This window comes from Lates calcarifer, unplaced genomic scaffold (assembly GCF_001640805.2).
Source record: "Lates calcarifer isolate ASB-BC8 unplaced genomic scaffold, TLL_Latcal_v3 _unitig_4431_quiver_1399, whole genome shotgun sequence".
Classification (NCBI taxonomy): Eukaryota; Metazoa; Chordata; class Actinopteri; family Centropomidae; genus Lates; species Lates calcarifer.
The window spans coordinates 1-19,690 of NW_026116895.1; the positions used below are offsets into that span (position 1 = coordinate 1).

The window sequence follows — 19,690 nt, forward strand, 5'->3', positions numbered from 1 at the left end:
AATGCTTTACCGTTTTCTAGCTCACCACTAATACTCACAGCTGATTTTCAGAAATTGCAGGCCAGAAGCACCCAGGAAGAGAGACTCGCTTGGAAGAAAGCAGGATGCTCTTTCATCGACAAAGTCAAAGGAAACCTTGTCTGCCCAAATACCTGTTCCATCATTATGTGAAGTTGACACATGGCAAGAACCATGTGTCAAAAGGGGGTATGATGACTGAAAGTCGAAGAATTCTCTAACTTCTCTAAAAATTTCATTTAAAATTAACAGAAACCAATAGAAGAGGAACAGGAACAGCTTTAGTCCTTTTAAGATCCTCTTTGCACAGAGACAAATAATAATAAACTCTGGCAAGCCATTGCTTCATCTGGCTGCACTTGTACATGCTCTTCCCCCTATTAGGACAGAGAGAGCCAGAAACATTTGACCCCAAACTTTACATCGACTAATGGATTTGGGATGATTTTTTTTTAGTATTAGAAGATATATCCAAAGGTAGATGAGAGAAATTTGAGATTAAAAGTTAATTCCATTCAATCCTTATAGGTTAAAAACAAAAAAAATGAACATCTGCAATTTCAAGATAACTGGGCTCTAGTCAAGGAAGATTGTGTGCTAAGCCTCAGAACAGCTTCTTAGGACTAACACAGGAACATAGGACTAACACAGGAACATACTCTATGCACATTATGTACATGAATTAAAGTATTACAAATATAAACAAGAAATACCATAAATTCACCAAAAATACACGGATCAGAATATATATAATGAACAGCATGTGCAAAGATACTCTGAGTGCTGTCTCAGTTTTTTTTTACAGTGTGTTTTACAGCAGTGTTTTTTGCCATGTTAACCAGTATTCACATTTAGTATTTCTTTTCCTGCTTCCTTGCAGTCTACTGTTAGCATACACCAAACTGCTCAGCACATAAGAGATCGTGTAAAAACATAACATATTTCTCACTGAGAGTGAGACCATATTTTACATCAGACATGCTAATGGCTAAGAGCCTAGCACTTCTCTGCAGCAAATATGACCACTTCACAGTAAATTTAGCTAAAAATTTATAACATTGCATAAATGTGAACATAGAAATATAATGGCACTGATTCATATTGAAATAAAAGATACAAATAGTTCTGGATACGTGAATGCCTAACATTTGCTAGTATTGCTGCGCTAACATTAGCTACCTGCCAGTGCACTGCTAAAGAGCTTGAAAATTATGGCCTACTTACATGCATTTGTTTTGTTGCTGAGTACAGTAGTGTAAGAGACAGGGATTGGGCCTGTTAAAAGACCATTCCCCTGGGCCAGGATGAAATGTGTTATTGTGCAAACCTGTCCTTCATATATAGGTAAAGGATGCTCTCCCAAAGGCCACAGAACAGACGCTGCACGACTTGGAGCCAGGTGACTGGATCGTGGTGAAAGACCTGAGGAGGAAGGATTGGATTGGATAGCACGCCAGTGGAAACGGGGCCTACCAGATTCTCCTCACCATGGAAACGGCTGTGAAGATTGCGGAAAGGGCGACCTAGATCCACACCAGCCACTGGAAAGGAGTCCCTGAGCCCAGAGAGAGAGAACACCTCATCAAGCGTGCATTAGCCATCAGTAAGTGAACCAACACCTTCCCCCACCTTGTGTTTGCGAGGGAAAGAGGGGTGTGGATTGTCAATGAGGGCCACACGTTTCTCAAACTCACAAAGAGGCAGCACACTGGATTACGGGGGTAGGTTTAGGTCACACTGCTAATGCAATGACACCAATGAAACATCCAGGGGCCCTGGAGGGGTGGCAGATGCCAGAGGAATAGAGAGCACATTCCTGCTCGCTGTCATCATCGGTCCTGCCACTGCTCTGTCTGAAGTACACCTCAGTCAGCCCAAGAACAAGGTCACAGAAATTCCAGCAGCAGCCACACCGAGAAACCATTACACAGATTAAAGAGGGGACTGTTATCTGAGTTCACTCAGAATGCAACAAAACCTGAAGAAAACTCATGGTATGCAGTAGTCATGGTGCAGCCAGGAAGATACAACGAGAGCTTCTACGTCTGCACACCACTTCCTCACAGGGTTGGTGGCTTTGATACCTGGTGACACCACGCCCACTGAATGTTTCAGAGGTCCTAGGTAATGGTAGCCTTCATCCTGAGTGCTCCCGTATGCAGAGAGAGTTGTGGGAGACCTGACTGAGAACTTGGAAAGAAGTGCAACATCAGCATTGTGAACTACAGAATTTCAACTGCTAGATTCCGGAACATGGACATATGTTATTTGGGAAAGTTGGTACTCCTCTATCACCATACTCACCCATTTCCATGCTAATAATGTTCATTATGTTCTCCACACAGAGAGAAATGAGACGCTGATAGAATTCCATGTTGTTTCACAACTTAATGATTTGCTGCATGAAGAGAGAAGCCAAGACTCCGACTTCAACCACTGGGGCCTGTGGTCATGGTTGACCAAGGGAGGATGGAAAATTACACTGATGAAGCTTTTGACCCCAGTGTTTGTGTTCTTGGTAGTTATCGCCATTTTTACTTGTTGTGCTGTGCCATGCATTAAAGCTTTGATTGCTTCTGCAGTTAGAAACTCCGTGGGACAGTTCCTGGACCTGTCTCAGAGTGACTACTCTCACGGGTCTCTGGACTGGGTCTCACCATTTTAGTTTGATGATACTGAAGTTGTTTGAAAGAAACAATGATGCATTTAATAAGAAAAAGAAAATCAACTCTGATTTACTGTGTTTTTCATAATGATTTGAGCTAATGATTAGAATAAGAGAGAATGTTATGATTTGATATTCTTCAATAATCTTCAATAATTTTCATACTAATTTAGAGTAATTCACATACAAAAATTTCCTCAATGCTATTTTTAATCAACTTGGTAATGTACTCTTGTTTGAATCATCCTAACTAAATCTTAAGGTTAATAAATAATAGTGATTTGAGTAAAGGTAATTAGTGAGCATAGAATGCTCAAAGGGGGAAATTGTATTGGAAATTCTCAAATGATTCATGATAATTGTGATTTATTAATGATCTGTATTAATAATCTGTACTTGTACAATTGTGCCTTATAAAATTTCATATGCTCAGTACTTTTCCTCATCAAATAAGCTTACAGGGCACCTCGCCCCATCAAGGACAGGGGCTGATATGGGGCTGCACAGCTGTGTAATCTCTGACACCTTTCTCTCAGAGCTGTATTGTTGTGTAGTCTTTGGAAGATGTTTTCCTTTTCATCTCCAGACATAACCTTGCTTCTTTTTCATTTAACCTGTAAACTATTATACTCTGTGCTCATTGTGCGTCTCATGCTTGAGGAGTACAGTGGGTCCGTTTGCAAATGTAAGAATTAAACCTACAGAAAGACAAACCGTTGACTCTGTGCTTTATTCAACAGAAGATTCCCATGACACTAGTAACACTAGTGAGAGCAAAATGTCCACTAGTTACACTAGTAGGGCTAATTTGTCTTTATTAGTGTAACTAGTAAGGCTAAAAGTCTCTACTAGTTGAACTAGTAAGCCTCAAAATGCTTACTAGTCACACTAGTTGGACTGAATGCAAATTAGGAGGCGGGGACTTGAACCCTCCTATTGGCTCTCCAACTAGAATCCCACCCCTCCAAAATTTAACCCTTCAAGGCCTGATAAGCTTTCACTCTTGCTAACTGCTGACTCCTAGCTCACTGTCTTTGCAGAGTAAAGCATGCTCATTGTCAGAGGAATTATATTTTCTATGAACAGCAATGAAACAAAAGTTATTTAATAGTTTTCCTGTAATGCTGATTTACTGCTTGCTTTATTTCTCCTTTTTGCCTCTGTAAAATAGAAACACAAAGCAACTGTATGTAGTCATTTACTATTGTGAGCAAGGTAAACAGAAAAGCAGCTCCTCCTGTTCGCTGCTGCTTCTTTTCTTCCTTTCAGCGGGGTCAGAGAAGATAAGAGGATCTCAATCTCTAATTCAAAATAAAATCCTACAACAGTTACAATGGAGCCTTTTTAAATGCTAACTTTGTAAGTAACCACATATAAATAATATACTATAGTATTGCAGATCAGTAGCATAACTCATTTAACATAATAAACAATAATATTAGAAAGAGCGACTGCTCTTTGTTTAAAAACCCCATAATAAACAAAGAGCAAGCCTACATCAGAAATATACATCAAATATGAGAAAATAATAAAATACAGGTCATAAAAAATTTATAATACAACAGGAAATACCAGTCTTTCAAGCACACACAAGGCCAGGAACACCAGCCAATCAAAATCCTCGCCCCCCCCTTCATTTGCATGCAGCCTACTAGTGGCACTAGTGACACTAGTAAGGACAAAAATATCCTCTAGTTACACTTGTAGGCATTTTTTGACCTTACTAGTATTACTAGTGAGGCTAAAAGCATTTACTTGTAGTACTAGTAAGCACAAAAATGCCTACTAGTAGCACTAGTGGTGTGTCCTTTGACTCTACAAGTACCACTAGTAAGGTTAAAAGTGCTTACTAGTACTACTAGTAAGCACAAAAATGCCTACTAGTAGTGTGTCTTTTGACTCTACTAGTACAACTGGTAAGGCTAAAAATGCTTACTAGTACTACTAGTAAGCACAAAAGAGCCTACTAGTAGTACTAGTTGTGCTAAATGCTAATTGGGAGGCGGGTAGAAGAGTGCATTGAGGCTTTCTATTGGCGCTCAAGTTTCAAATAAAAACAGACAAATCAGAGCTGAGGATTTTGTTATTTTCCCACCCACTTCATTTGCATGTGGCGCACTAGTATTACATGTTGGCCTGATGAAATTCAACTAGTGACACTAGTGACCGTACTGTACAGCTTACATGTTAACTAGTAAAGGCCAAAGTGGCCACTAGTGGCACTAATAAGGCGTTGTACTTGTAAGGTACTTGTAAGGCCCAAAATGCTTACTAGTAATACTAGTGCGAACATTTTTGCCTTACTAGCATTACTAGTGAGGTACAAAATGTGTTATTAGTAGTACTAGTAGGGGCAAAATGTCCACTAGTTGCACTAGTAGGAGTGTTTGGACCTTACTAGTGCTACTAGTACTACTAGTACTACTAGTAAGACAGGAACGGGGACATGGAAAGTGCCTTTTTTAAAACGATTGGTTGAAGTTTTGGCCAATCAGACTTATGCCGACATATATGGAATATGCCGGCTTTTGGCCATTATGTCCGGCGAATGAAATATGAAATATGCCAGATAAGTAGCCATATGTTACGTGACATATGAAATATGTTGACAACTGAAAGAATAAGTCTGAGATGGATAAAAAGCTTTCGAATCGGTGCAATATTGATCAAGAACAGTGTGCCCGATGCCTACCAGACTGCATTGACAAAACTGTAATTTTACCGAGCGCAACACAGGAGCTGCGCGAATAACCCGATCGGTTAGTTAGTTTGTCTTATTGTGTGACTTCCGGTGGTGGAAAAAGTGTTCACATACTTTACATAAGTAAAAGTGCCCCACAGTAACTTAACAAACTAACAAACCGAGGCGGCGGTACCTCGACAGCCCCTGTGTTCTGCTCGCTTAAATTAGCGTTTTTGCCAATGGAGTTTGGTGGAGACAAAAATAAAATAGCGACGTTCCTAGTTAATAAAAAGGTCTGTCTGTGTAGGAATTATGTCCATGATGTCTTCAGATAATTACAATAAAAATCTGAGTCTGTCAGAGACAAAACGAACCACTTGGCTTGTTTATATTAATCAGCTGTTCGCGGTGTCTGGGTTCACGGCTCGTGATCAATACTCCACCGATTCAATCAATTATTTACATCCCAAAACCTGATCCGAGTTCAAAAATAACGGTGTAATATACATTATGGTAGCCTATAATACAATGCTTGGTCATTTAACTCGGCTCCACTCTCATATTAATATTTAGCGGGAGTCCGACGTGTCTAAGCAGACATCCCATAAAAAATTCAGTCGTACTGAGTACTTTCAATAAATTGAAATCTGTTGGATCATAACGTTTGTGCGTTTGTGATTTAGGGGATTACAATGATACAGTCAGGTGTGTGACAGCGTGGACCCAGTCTGACTTTTATGCAGGACATTACGGTCGTAGAGGAATTTAAATGTGTAGGAGCTGATGATGCTGCAGAGCATCTTGCTCGTACAGCTGGTGACATACTGTACTTCCCTCTGTAAATCTGAGGGTCAAATTTGTAACCGCTCACCTCATATCAAACTCTGGTCTGATGAGATTATTATTGAACCCCCCCCCCCGTCTCTCTCACTGTCTCTTCCCCACTTCCTCACTCTTTCTCTTCCTTTCTCTCTTCCTCTCTCTCTGTATTTAATAAATATAATATATAGTGCTGAGACACTAATTTAATTTATTAGTATGTCTGGATTAAAAAAAAACTCTGTATTTCCCACTAATATAATTAATAATGATTTGTAATTTATATAAATTTTTGAATGTGTGTTGTGTATTATGAATTGCCATTTCATAAAAATACCAGATAAAATAAACAAACACAGGTCCTGAATCAAGTGCTGCTAAAACTCAACGGTTAGTGCGGGCCCCAATAGCTCTACATCACCCAGTTTGAAAGCCGACCAATCAAAATCTTTGTCCCACCTTCCTCATTTGCATACAGCCTACTAGTGCAACTAGTGGACTTTTTGCCCTTACTAGTATTACGTCACTAGTAATACTAGTAAGGGCAAAAATTTCAATTAGTGGCACTGGTAGGGACATTTTTCACCTTACTAGTATTATTAGTGAGGTACAAAAAGTGTCACTAGTAATACTAGTAGGGGCAAAAAGTCCACTAGTTGCATTAGTAGGAGTGTTTTTGGCCTTACTAGTGCTAGTAGTTAGGTTCAAAAATGCCTAGTAGTGTAACAAGTAATACTAGTGTAGGCGTTTTTGCCCTTACTAGTTGACTAGTAACATACAATTTTTTTTACTAGTTAACTAGTGACACTGAATTTGTCTTACTAGTTAACTAGTAGAGTACATTTAGTCTCACTAGTAAGGCTTTATGCCGAACATGTACGCGACTTGAACAAACATGTAGGATATGTGTCGAACATGTTGGGCATTTTCTCTAACGAGTTGACACTTTGTCCGCACTAGTACACGACTAGGCTTAACTAGTGCGCACACTCAAAAAAGTGAATGAGGCGGGTTGTGCACTGTATATTATTTTTATGTTTTCAGTTTACTTAAAATACATGTTTTTGTTGATTTGAAATATTTTTTCTAATAAAGTCCATGTAATTGTGCCTTTCGTTGTGTGTACAAAATAATTATGTGTTGGTTAATCACAAACCATTTAATCTAAGTGAATTATGATTGAAATACTTATTTCACCCGGAGGGTGGCAGTAAGAAGAAGATTCAAATGCTTCAGACTACGCATGCGCAAACTGGCAAAAATCTGGCGGTGGTTGCCAACGGTTTGTCTTGAGACTTGACTTGAGAGAGGTAGGAGGACATTTTCATCCATACTTATTGTAGTATTTTCATATTGAGCATGATTTAATTATGTGTATATGATACAATACTTATTCTAAATTTCCGAAGTCCGAAGTGTTCGTGATTCAGAAAGCAGTAGACACCATAACGCTACTTAACGTTAGGTCGGTCTGCTTTTATCCCGCCGACCCCCCCCCCCCCCCCACACACACACACACACAGAGAGAGAAAGCGGTGACCACGCTTTTCTATATTAGCTTAACCAGGGAAATGTGGTTTGGTGAGTAATTTTACTGTCGTGTTCTATCCTTTATCACGCTTTACGGTATGCTTTTTGTCAAGAGTTTTTACCACAAATGGTGCCACCATACTATTTATACGGTCATGCATTTTGATAACTGTGATAGGCTATTGAAATCGGACTCTGCGACTCTGGCGGATCAATTATTATTATTAAGTAGGAAAAGTAGGTTTAAAGGAAATGTATCTCTTGTAGGACCCTGTACAAAGCACACCAATAATTAATCTGTTAACATATTTATATATTTTTTTTCTCTTTCTCTCTTTTTGTAATAATCATGTTGCAATATTTCAGGTCCTGATGAGAGAGTGAGTCCTGATTTATGCTTCCTCCTGTCTGCCCATTGCACTGTACTCGTAACAGGTATGATCACAACTAGCTACTTTAATTACTGTGAATTGAGTTGCCAGTATTTTTATGTTAAACATTTATTAGGTGACAGATTAATTCTCTTGCTCTCGTTCTGAATATGTGTTTTTGTTTTTTAGATTTCTATTTCTCTTTAAAACATGTAACGACCTACATTAATTTATGGATCCTGTTAACATGATGAATTTCAGATCCTGGGTGTGATAGCTGTTTCCTAACTCCACTCCACTGATTTGGTGTAGACGGCACTGCTGAGCTTGCCTGTGGTATGTTAACAGTTAGACTTTTCTTTCTTAAAAATGTTTTACAAATTAAGTTTACTTTACCAATATATCCTGTGTGTTTTTTGTCTGTTTTTTGCCCCCCTCCCAGATTTGAATGTGGCAGTGTAAAGGTTGCAGTTCAAAGACCTCAACTAGAGGCCAGTTGCTTAAACATTACAGATTAAAACATCCCCATTATGGGCGCAGGCACCCATATCCTTGTCCATATAGTAGTTGTCCATGTACATCTAAGTCATGGAATGCGCTCAGGTCACATTTGTGTAGAGTCCATACTAGAGAAACATCACGGCAAACATTGACATGGGCGACATTCAGCTGTTGTGTTTGTGGGTTCTCTGAAGTTGCCTCTGAAAAGGAGTATTTCACTCATATAAATTTGCATCTCAAAGCCAATGAAACAGTCCCCTGTATGTTCAAGGGTTGTACATTTAGGACAAATATTTATGGGACATTTAAATCACATAGAAATAGAAAGCACCTTGGTTATTCTTACAGTGACTTTAAACCTGGAATAGTTACAGAAAGAGACAGTTTTGAAAGCTCAAGTGTTTCAGGTGAACATGGAGACAATGAAGAATCAGAAGAAGCCCAGCTTGAAGTGCAGTCTAGTTTTCAGAGAGACTGCTCAGAAAATCTTGAGAAGATGATAGAAGAGAAACTTGCAGCAGTGTTGCTTAAGCTGGAAAACATACTCCATGTTCCCAGTAATGCAGTTGATGAGCTTTTACATTAATACTCTCCTCTGATTCAGAATCTCCTCGATCACATTGGCCCACAGAATTCCAAATTCCAAAGTTTTCATATGACGTGGAGATGCAACTTCGAAGTGCAAACCAGGACTTTGTATCATATGGAGTTCTTCTGACCCCCGGTCATAAACTTAAATCAGACATCTTGGAAAGCCTGGCTCAGGAAATCATCAAGTTTAAGGCATACCCCTCAAACTTGGAAATTGAATCTGTTGCTGAAGCTTTAATCAAAGCACATCCATGTTTGAGAGAACAGGGATCCTTCAGTGGTTTCTACGGCTGGAAAATAAGCCTTAAGTATAAGATGGCAAACTATAGGACAAAACTTAGAAACTTAGGGTGCCCAGAACTGAGTATCAATTCCCTCAAGCACAAACCTGCAGATAGATGTCAGCCTGCCTACGATGTCAAAAAACCGAGGAAAGCCAAAGTAAATTTCTGTCCTCCCTATCCTGCTGGAGAGACCCAGGACAGCCTTGAAGGGGAAAGATTGGCATTGTTATCTGAGGTCAAGAAGAGACACAATGATAAAGTTGTCAAAGAAAAGATGTCCAAGACCTTCGCATACAGAAGGCAGGAGGTCGTCAGAGACAAGCCCATGATTGCAGAGTTCAAGATCAGATGGCCAGGACTGTTCACTGTGGCAGAGGTATGAAATGCTTTTTAAATCAGCTACAATCAGTCAGCATTTTTTTTGCAATTCTACTATATTGGATAGTGACAGTGTAAAGACAGGGAGGGCAGGGGAGAGGGAGTTGTAATGGCTTCCAGTCACATGGGAATGTTAATCATTTTGTGTAAAATGGAACAGTGTAAATGCTGTTATATTACAGCACAGGCTGCTTTTTGTACATTCTTGTGAGAGTATGTCTGTTTTAAATGTGAAATGTTTTAATAGGTATGTTTTGAATTGCGTTTTCAGGTGGAAGCAGAATTTGTGAGGATCACTACTGGTCCCCTTGTGTCAAAGTTCCATGCACAGCTTGACCAACACACTGCCCAGCTCATCAAAGTGTTCAAGAAGAAAGGAGGCTCTGTAGGGACTAACATCAGCAGGATTTTGGTCCCAATCACACAGGTATGTTTTGCTATCAGTAGTGAACAATATGGAATTATAAATTGATGTTGACTAGTCAGTTTTGATAAGTATACTGACAAGTTAACAGTCAGAATAATATTTCAGTATTTTTTTCTCTCTTTAGAATGAAACTGTTGAAAAGAGGAGGGAGTGCATCCTCAGGGCACTTTGTATCTACCTGAACGAAGACCCAAACATCCTCTTCAAAGAATACCTGGTGGGTAATTTTAATAGTTTAGTTTTTACCTGTAATAAATCAAATCTTGAATAACTAATCTTGTTACTTAACATTTGCATGGAATCAGTTTCTTTAAATATAAATATGAATAAATAATAATAATATAAATTATTATTATTAAATATTTTTACACAAATAGCACTTTTTTAAGTATCATGCTATTTTCATTAAAAGGAAACCTGAAAGACAAAAGTTAATCTTTGGAATTTTACAAAATCTGTGAATTTAATAGATTGGTTGTGTCCTTTCTTTCTCCCCTATGTAAAGGATACTGATGGCACTGCTGTACAGAGGGAGCTTGAGCAACTTACCCTTGGCATCTACATCATCAAAGTTGAGGGAGGTGATGCCACCACTCCTCCAACTGATGTTGGAATAGTGATCGAGGGTGTTGAAGTTCTACATGACTTGGGAGACGTCACCTCTGCATGTGCTCTCTTAATGGGTGTAATATACGCACTGAACCTCAGTTATCCTAAGGAACTGAAGACCTTCTTTGAAGTACTTCAAAAGCTCTTCCTTCAGCTGGATGCTGGCAGACTCTCAACCAAGGTACAGATGCTCAAGAACAAACTGTATCAATGAACTAAACATTGATTTGGATGCTGAATTGGAAAAGTTTTGGAAAACCAGTTGCACCCAACACGAGTTCTTGTTTGTTTATGTAGATATTTAAACTCATTTATAACCAGCTAAGAACTCCTTGTAGTGGCTGCAACACGAGCTGACATGCTTGTAAAAATGTTAATAGCAGTTTTTTCCAAACACTACTAAATTAAAGGTTGACAGCAGCACTTGTGTTGTTATAGTTTGACTATTATGCTGTTTCAAAAAAATTGAGGACTACAAGCTTGTTATATTGTTAGACAATAATACTGGCAAATCAGGGATGCTTTGTTGGATGTTTCATTTTTTTATGCTGCATCAAGGTGGTTTATAACTGCTAATGTTGGGTAACGATGTGACAAAACACAAGTTGACATGTTTGTTAATTACATTTCGGGGTATTCCCTCCACAATATTAAAATGAAAGTAGATAGCAGCACGTGTGTTGTTATGGTTAGATTATTATGCTGTTACAAAAAAAAAAGAGAACTGCAAGCCTGTTGGACTGCATAAAAGCAGTTTACAACTGTTGGTGTTGAAGCATGCTGCACCCTAATGTTTGTTAAGGGTTTTATTTTGGACCAAGTGGCAACAAAATGTTAAATGAATATTGGTGAATAAAGGAAATAACAAAAATATGTTGGGTATACAAAATTCATTTGTGTGGAACCTGTTGACAAACTAGAATTAGGTCACACTAATTAGTATAAAATAAATTGGATGAAAACCTATTTTAATAAATTGAACTTAAATGTATTATTTTACACCTACGAATAAAATATATGTTTAAAGGACAAATGTAAATTATATAGCCTGTAAATATATTATTTATGTCCACATAACATAACTGAATTTGATTGGATAAACTTAAATATCTCTTGTTGAACAGAACTAATTTTATCTAGTTGGGTCCATTTACATTGTGTTAATGTAATACAAGTTTCTTAAGTTAGATGACCTTAACATTTTTGCTTTTAACTAACATTATACACTTTCGTGGAACCTGTTGACAAAATAAATTTAATTAAAGTCAATGTTTCATTTTTTTGAGTGCATTTTGTTTAACATGTCGACGACTAAAGCGCACTAGTTGACGACTGAGGTGCACTAGTCGACATCTGCACGCAACTAGTTAACTAGTAACAAAACAAAATTACTGATCACAACACGACTCTTGATTGGTAATCTGGACGCCATAAATGAGATTGATCCATCAACAGTGCTGTGTAAATACTGCAGCTGAAGGTCCAGGTTAAAACTACAAGGTGGCAGCAAACATCAGGAAGCGCTGACTACGGTGCTACTCTGCTCCTGGCGCCATGAGCAGTACTTCGCCAGACTCAGCTATAGAAAGTGGTTTTAATAATGTTATTCATCGTGTATGGACCATCATCTACGTAAATTTGTTTACGTCACCTGACTCCGGACTCCGGAGACCGTTGAACGGACAGTGTTGGCAAAAGGTAATGCGAAAGATCATGTTATGATGATATTTTTTCTTTTGCTTTCTTAAGGGATTTCTCAAGCATGCGCAATTTAACTGTATTTTATTTACTGATTTTGTTTTTTCTTTGTTCTAGTTACGTTTTTGTATTTAAGATTATATGTAATAAAATAATATAAATAATATAATGTTGTGTTAGTGGCGGGGTTTGGGGGTAAGTCGTTTTTTGGTGGGGCGCGGGGGGGCGGGGGTGCTCGCTCACTAAGCTCAGAATTATCAAATGCTGTCTCTAGTGAACGGAGATGAGATTTCAGCCAAAAACTGCTGTCTAGTGAAAGGAGAGGAGGAAGTCAAATCTCATTCACGTTTACATGAATATTGGTCAAATTCTATTGTTCATGTACAGTCGGGATGTATGGAAACTCTGAGCCGCCGAGGGGGATCTTTTTCCCTTCTGTGGACTCACAGTGAGTCCCGCGTCTGCAAGTCCTCCTGTCCCGGCTTCTGCTCACAGTGAGTCCCGCGTCTGAAAGTCCGCCTGTCTCGGCTTCTGCTCGCTCACTAAGCTCAGAATGAAAAAAATTCTGTCTAGTGAAAGGAGAGGAGAAAGTCAAATCTCAGCCAATTTAATAAAAGTGTTTGTCAAATTCTAATGTTCATCAACAATCTGGGTGTATGAAAGTGGCCGAGGGAGATCTTTTTCCCTTCTGTGGACTCACACTGAGTATGGTATCTGAAAGTCCTCCTGTCTCGGCTTCTGCTCGCTCATTAAGCTCAGAATTATCAAATGCTGTCTCCAGTGAACGGAGAAGAGAAGATGAGATTTCAGCCACTTTACTATGAATATTGGTCCAATTCTAATTTTCATGAACTGTAGGGATGGATGGAAACAGTCCGTGACCGAGGGGAAACATTTTCCCGTCTGTGAACTCACAGTGAGTCCCGCGTCTGAAAGTCTTGCTGTCTCGGATTCTGCTCACGGTGATTCCCGCGTCTGAAAGTCCTCCTGCCTCGGCTTCTGCTCGCTCACTAAGCTCAGAATGAAAAACTGCTGTCTAGTGAATGGAGAGGAGAAAGTAAAATCTCAGCCAATTTAATAAAAGTGTTTGTCAAATTCTAATGTTCATCAACAATCTGGGTGTATGAAAGTGGCCGAGGGAGATCTTTTTCCCTTCTGTGGACTCACACTGAGTATGGTATCTGAAAGTCTTCGTGTATCCGCTTCTGCTCTCTCATTAAGCTCACAATTAACGACTGCTGTCTCATGTGAAAGGAGAGACCTTCTTTAGATGCTGCATTTCAGACCAGTGTGTGAAAAAGCCCGAAAATCCACGTATCGCTGCTCAATATCTAATGTTTATCAACTTTCATTTCATCAATAAACAAAATAGACAGCAGTCTGAGGCCAGTGAGTCAACATCTGCGTTTTACTCCTTTCTGTCGCTGATAAAGCTCACAATTAACAAATGCTGTCTCCAGCGAAAGGAGAGGAGAAAATGACAATTCAGCCACTTTAATATGAATGTTTGTTGAATTCGAATGGTTGTGAATGATCTGGGTGTATGGAAACGGTCAGCGGCCGACCGGGATATTTTCCCTTCTGAGGACTCACAGTGAGTCCCGCGTCTGAAATTCCTCCTGTCTCGACTTCTGCTCACAGTGATTCCCGCGTCTGACAGTGCGCCTGTCTCGGCTTCTGCTCACAGCGAGTCCCGCGTCTGAAGGTCCTGCTGTCTCGGCTTCTGCTCACAGCGAGTACCGGTTCTGAAGGTCCTTCCTGTCTCGGCTTCTGCTCGCTCATTAAACTCAGAATGAAAAACTGCTGTCTAGTGAAAGGAGAGGGGAAAGTAAAATCTCATTCACTTTTATATGAATATTGGTCAAATTCTATTGATCATGTACAGTCGGGATGTATGGAAAGTGTGAGCCGCCGAGGGGGATCATTTTCCCGTCTGTCGACTCACATTGAGTCTCGCGTCTGAAAGTCCTCCTGTCTCGGCTTCTGCTCGCTCACTAAGCTCAGAATGAAAAACTGCTCTCTAGTGAATGGAGAGGAGAAAGTAAAATCTCAGCCAATTTAATAAAAGTGTTTGTCAAATTCTAATGTTCATCAACAATCTGGGTGTATGAAAGTGGCCGAGGGAGATCTTTTTCCCTTCTGTGGACTCACACTGAGTATGGTATCTGAAAGTCTTCGTGTATCCGCTTCTGCTCTCTCATTAAGCTCACAATTAACGACTGCTGTCTCATGTGAAAGGAGAGACCTTCTTTAGATGCTGCATTTCAGACCAGTGTGTGAAAAAGCCCGAAAATCCACGTATCGCTGCTCAATATCTAATGTTTATCAACTTTCATTTCATCAATAAACAAAATAGACAGCAGTCTGAGGCCAGTGAGTCAACATCTGCGTTTTACTCCTTTCTGTCGCTGATAAAGCTCACAATTAACAAATGCTGTCTCCAGCGAAAGGAGAGGAGAAAATGACAATTCAGCCACTTTAATATGAATGTTTGTTGAATTCGAATGGTTGTGAATGATCTGGGTGTATGGAAACGGTCAGCGGCCGACCGGGATATTTTCCCTTCTGAGGACTCACAGTGAGTCCCGCGTCTGAAATTCCTCCTGTCTCGACTTCTGCTCACAGTGATTCCCGCGTCTGACAGTGCGCCTGTCTCGGCTTCTGCTCACAGCGAGTCCCGCGTCTGAAGGTCCTGCTGTCTCGGCTTCTGCTCACAGCGAGTACCGGTTCTGAAGGTCCTTCCTGTCTCGGCTTCTGCTCGCTCATTAAACTCAGAATGAAAAACTGCTGTCTAGTGAAAGGAGAGGGGAAAGTAAAATCTCATTCACTTTTATATGAATATTGGTCAAATTCTATTGATCATGTACAGTCGGGATGTATGGAAAGTGTGAGCCGCCGAGGGGGATCTTTTTCCCGTCTGTCGACTCACATTGAGTCTCGCGTCTGAAAGTCCTCCTGTCTCGGCTTCTGCTCGCTCACTAAGCTCAGAATGAAAAACTGCTGTCTAGTGAATGGAGAGGAGAAAGTAAAATCTCAGCCAATTTAATAAAAGTGTTTGTCAAATTCTAATGTTCATCAACAATCTGGGTGTATGAAAGTGGCCGAGGGAGATCTTTTTCCCTTCTGTGGACTCACACTGAGTATGGTATCTGAAAGTCTTCGTGTATCCGCTTCTGCTCTCTCATTAAGCTCACAATTAACGACTGCTGTCTCATGTGAAAGGAGAGACCTTCTTTAGAGGCTGCATTTCAGACCAGTGTGTGAAAAAGCCCGAAAATCCACGTATCGCTGCTCAATATCTAATGTTTATCAACTTTCATTTCATCAATAAACAAAATAGACAGCAGTCTGAGGCCAGTGAGTCAACATCTGCGTTTTACTCCTTTCTGTCGCTGATAAAGCTCACAATTAACAAATGCTGTCTCCAGCGAAAGGAGAGGAGAAAATGACAATTCAGCCACTTTAATATGAATGTTTGTTGAATTCGAATGGTTGTGAATGATCTGGGTGTATGGAAACGGTCAGCGGCCGACCGGGATATTTTCCCTTCTGAGGACTCACAGTGAGTCCCGCGTCTGAAATTCCTCCTGTCTCGACTTCTGCTCACAGTGATTCCCGCGTCTGACAGTGCGCCTGTCTCGGCTTCTGCTCACAGCGAGTCCCGCGTCTGAAGGTCCTGCTGTCTCGGCTTCTGCTCACAGCGAGTACCGGTTCTGAAGGTCCTTCCTGTCTCGGCTTCTGCTCGCTCATTAAACTCAGAATGAAAAACTGCTGTCTAGTGAAAGGAGAGGGGAAAGTAAAATCTCATTCACTTTTATATGAATATTGGTCAAATTCTATTGATCATGTACAGTCGGGATGTATGGAAAGTGTGAGCCGCCGAGGGGGATCTTTTTCCCGTCTGTCGACTCACATTGAGTCTCGCGTCTGAAAGTCCTCCTGTCTCGGCTTCTGCTCGCTCACTAAGCTCAGAATGAAAAACTGCTGTCTAGTGAATGGAGAGGAGAAAGTAAAATCTCAGCCAATTTAATAAAAGTGTTTGTCAAATTCTAATGTTCATCAACAATCTGGGTGTATGAAAGTGGCCGAGGGAGATCTTTTTCCCTTCTGTGGACTCACACTGAGTATGGTATCTGAAAGTCTTCGTGTATCCGCTTCTGCTCTCTCATTAAGCTCACAATTAACGACTGCTGTCTCATGTGAAAGGAGAGACCTTCTTTAGAGGCTGCATTTCAGACCAGTGTGTGAAAAAGCCCGAAAATCCACGTATCGCTGCTCAATATCTAATGTTTATCAACTTTCATTTCATCAATAAACAAAATAGACAGCAGTCTGAGGCCAGTGAGTCAACATCTGCGTTTTACTCCTTTCTGTCGCTGATAAAGCTCACAATTAACAAATGCTGTCTCCAGCGAAAGGAGAGGAGAAAATGACAATTCAGCCACTTTAATATGAATGTTTGTTGAATTCGAATGGTTGTGAATGATCTGGGTGTATGGAAACGGTCAGCGGCCGACCGGGATATTTTCCCTTCTGAGGACTCACAGTGAGTCCCGCGTCTGAAATTCCTCCTGTCTCGACTTCTGCTCACAGTGATTCCCGCGTCTGACAGTGCGCCTGTCTCGGCTTCTGCTCACAGCGAGTCCCGCGTCTGAAGGTCCTGCTGTCTCGGCTTCTGCTCACAGCGAGTACCGGTTCTGAAGGTCCTTCCTGTCTCGGCTTCTGCTCGCTCATTAAACTCAGAATGAAAAACTGCTGTCTAGTGAAAGGAGAGGGGAAAGTAAAATCTCATTCACTTTTATATGAATATTGGTCAAATTCTATTGATCATGTACAGTCGGGATGTATGGAAAGTGTGAGCCGCCGAGGGGGATCTTTTTCCCGTCTGTCGACTCACATTGAGTCTCGCGTCTGAAAGTCCTCCTGTCTCGGCTTCTGCTCGCTCACTAAGCTCAGAATGAAAAACTGCTGTCTAGTGAATGGAGAGGAGAAAGTAAAATCTCAGCCAATTTAATAAAAGTGTTTGTCAAATTCTAATGTTCATCAACAATCTGGGTGTATGAAAGTGGCCGAGGGAGATCTTTTTCCCTTCTGTGGACTCACACTGAGTATGGTATCTGAAAGTCTTCGTGTATCCGCTTCTGCTCTCTCATTAAGCTCACAATTAACGACTGCTGTCTCATGTGAAAGGAGAGACCTTCTTTAGAGGCTGCATTTCAGACCAGTGTGTGAAAAAGCCCGAAAATCCACGTATCGCTGCTCAATATCTAATGTTTATCAACTTTCATTTCATCAATAAACAAAATAGACAGCAGTCTGAGGCCAGTGAGTCAACATCTGCGTTTTACTCCTTTCTGTCGCTGATAAAGCTCACAATTAACAAATGCTGTCTCCAGCGAAAGGAGAGGAGAAAATGACAATTCAGCCACTTTAATATGAATGTTTGTTGAATTCGAATGGTTGTGAATGATCTGGGTGTATGGAAACGGTCAGCGGCCGACCGGGATATTTTCCCTTCTGAGGACTCACAGTGAGTCCCGCGTCTGAAATTCCTCCTGTCTCGACTTCTGCTCACAGTGATTCCCGCGTCTGACAGTGCGCCTGTCTCGGCTTCTGCTCACAGCGAGTCCCGCGTCTGAAGTCCTGCTGTCTCGGCTTCTGCTCACAGCGAGTACCGGTTCTGAAGGTCCTTCCTGTCTCGGCTTCTGCTCGCTCATTAAACTCAGAATGAAAAAACTGCTGTCTAGTGAAAGGAGAGGGGAAAGTAAAATCTCATTCACTTTTATATGAATATTGGTCCAATTCTATTGATCATGTACAGTCGGGATGTATGGAAAGTGTGAGCCGCCGAGGGGATCTTTTTCCCGTCTGTCGACTCACATTGAGTCTCGCGTCTGAAAGTCCTCCTGTCTCGGCTTCTGCTCACAGCGAGTACCGGTTCTGAGGTCCTTCCTGTCTCGGCTTCTGCTCGCTCATTAAACTCAGAATGAAAAACTGCTGTCTAGTGAAAGGAGAGGGGAAAGTAACATCTCATTCACTTTTATATGAATATTGGTCAAATTCTATTGATCATGTACAGTCGGGATGTATGGAAAGTGTGAGCCGCCGAGGGGGATCTTTTTCCCGTCTGTCGACTCACATTGAGTCCCGCGTCTGAAAGTCCTCCTGTCTCGGCTTCTGCTCGCTCATTAAGCTCAGAATTATCAAATGCTGTCTCCAGTGAACGGAGAAGAGAAGATGAGATTTCAGCCACTTTACTATGAATATTGGTCCAATTCTAATTTTCATGAACTGTAGGGATGGATGGAAACAGTCCGTGACCGAGGGGAAACATTTTCCCGTCTGTGAACTCACAGCGAGTCCCGCGTCTGAAGGTCCTGCTGTCTCGGCTTCTGCTCACAGCGAGTCCCGCGTCTGAAGGTCCTGCTGTCTCGGCTTCTGCTCGCTCATTAAACTCAGAATGAAAAACTGCTGTCTAGTGAAAGGAGAGGAGAAAGTAAAATCTCATTCACGTTTATATGAATATTGGTCCAATTCTAATTTTCATGAACTGTAGGGATGGATGGACACAGTCCGCGACCGAGGGGAAACATTTTCCCGTCTGTCGACTCACAGTGAGTACCGCGTCTGAAAGTCCTCCTGTCTCGGCTTCTGCTCACAGCGAGTACCGGTTCTGAAGGTCCTTCCTGTCTCGGCTTCTGCTAGCTCATTAAACTCAGAATGAAAAACTGCTGTCTAGTGAAAGGAGAGGGGAAAGTAAAATCTCATTCACTTTTATATGAATATTGGTCAAATTCTATTGATCATGTACAGTCGGGATGTATGGAAAGTGTGAGCCGCCGAGGGGGATCTTTTTCCCGTCTGTCGACTCACATTGAGTCCCGCGTCTGAAAGTCCTCCTGTCTCGGCTTCTGCTCGCTCATTAAGCTCAGAATTATCAAATGCTGTCTCCAGTGAACGGAGAAGAGAAGATGAGATTTCAGCCACTTTACTATGAATATTGGTCCAATTCTAATTTTCATGAACTGTAGGGATGGATGGAAACAGTCCGTGACCGAGGGGAAACATTTTCCCGTCTGTGAACTCACAGTGAGTCCCGCGTCTGAAAGTCCTCTG

General features: G+C 41.0%; 1 protein-coding gene and 1 long non-coding RNA gene across 2 annotated transcripts; both read left to right on the top strand.

Moving 5' to 3' along the window:
- The first annotated feature begins 7,457 nt into the window (after positions 1–7,457).
- On the top strand, positions 7,458–9,225 carry LOC108899395 (uncharacterized). The gene is made up of 4 exons (XR_001963540.2): positions 7,458–7,495; positions 8,082–8,150; positions 8,348–8,422; positions 8,529–9,225. It is a non-coding gene; the product is annotated as an uncharacterized LOC108899395 (long non-coding RNA).
- A 511-nt stretch (positions 9,226–9,736) lies between these two features.
- LOC108899394 (uncharacterized) lies at positions 9,737–11,732 on the top strand. Its single transcript, XM_018699799.2, has 4 exons — positions 9,737–9,838; positions 10,112–10,267; positions 10,392–10,484; positions 10,773–11,732. Exons 1-4 carry the CDS (start codon positions 9,737–9,739, stop codon positions 11,088–11,090), a joined length of 669 nt encoding a protein of 222 aa, XP_018555315.2. The 3' UTR covers positions 11,091–11,732.
- Positions 11,733–19,690: the final 7,958 nt, after the last annotated feature.

Bases quoted from the DNA above. Each gene is read 5' to 3' on its own strand.
- LOC108899394 (XM_018699799.2), top strand. From the start codon at position 9,737: ATGTCCAAGACCTTCGCATACAGAAGGCAGGAGGTCGTCAGAGACAAG. The intron at 9,839-10,111 runs GTATGAAATGCT...TTGCGTTTTCAG, and splicing joins GACTGTTCACTGTGGCAGAG to GTGGAAGCAGAATTTGTGAG. The intron at 10,268-10,391 runs GTATGTTTTGCT...TTCTCTCTTTAG, and splicing joins TTTTGGTCCCAATCACACAG to AATGAAACTGTTGAAAAGAG.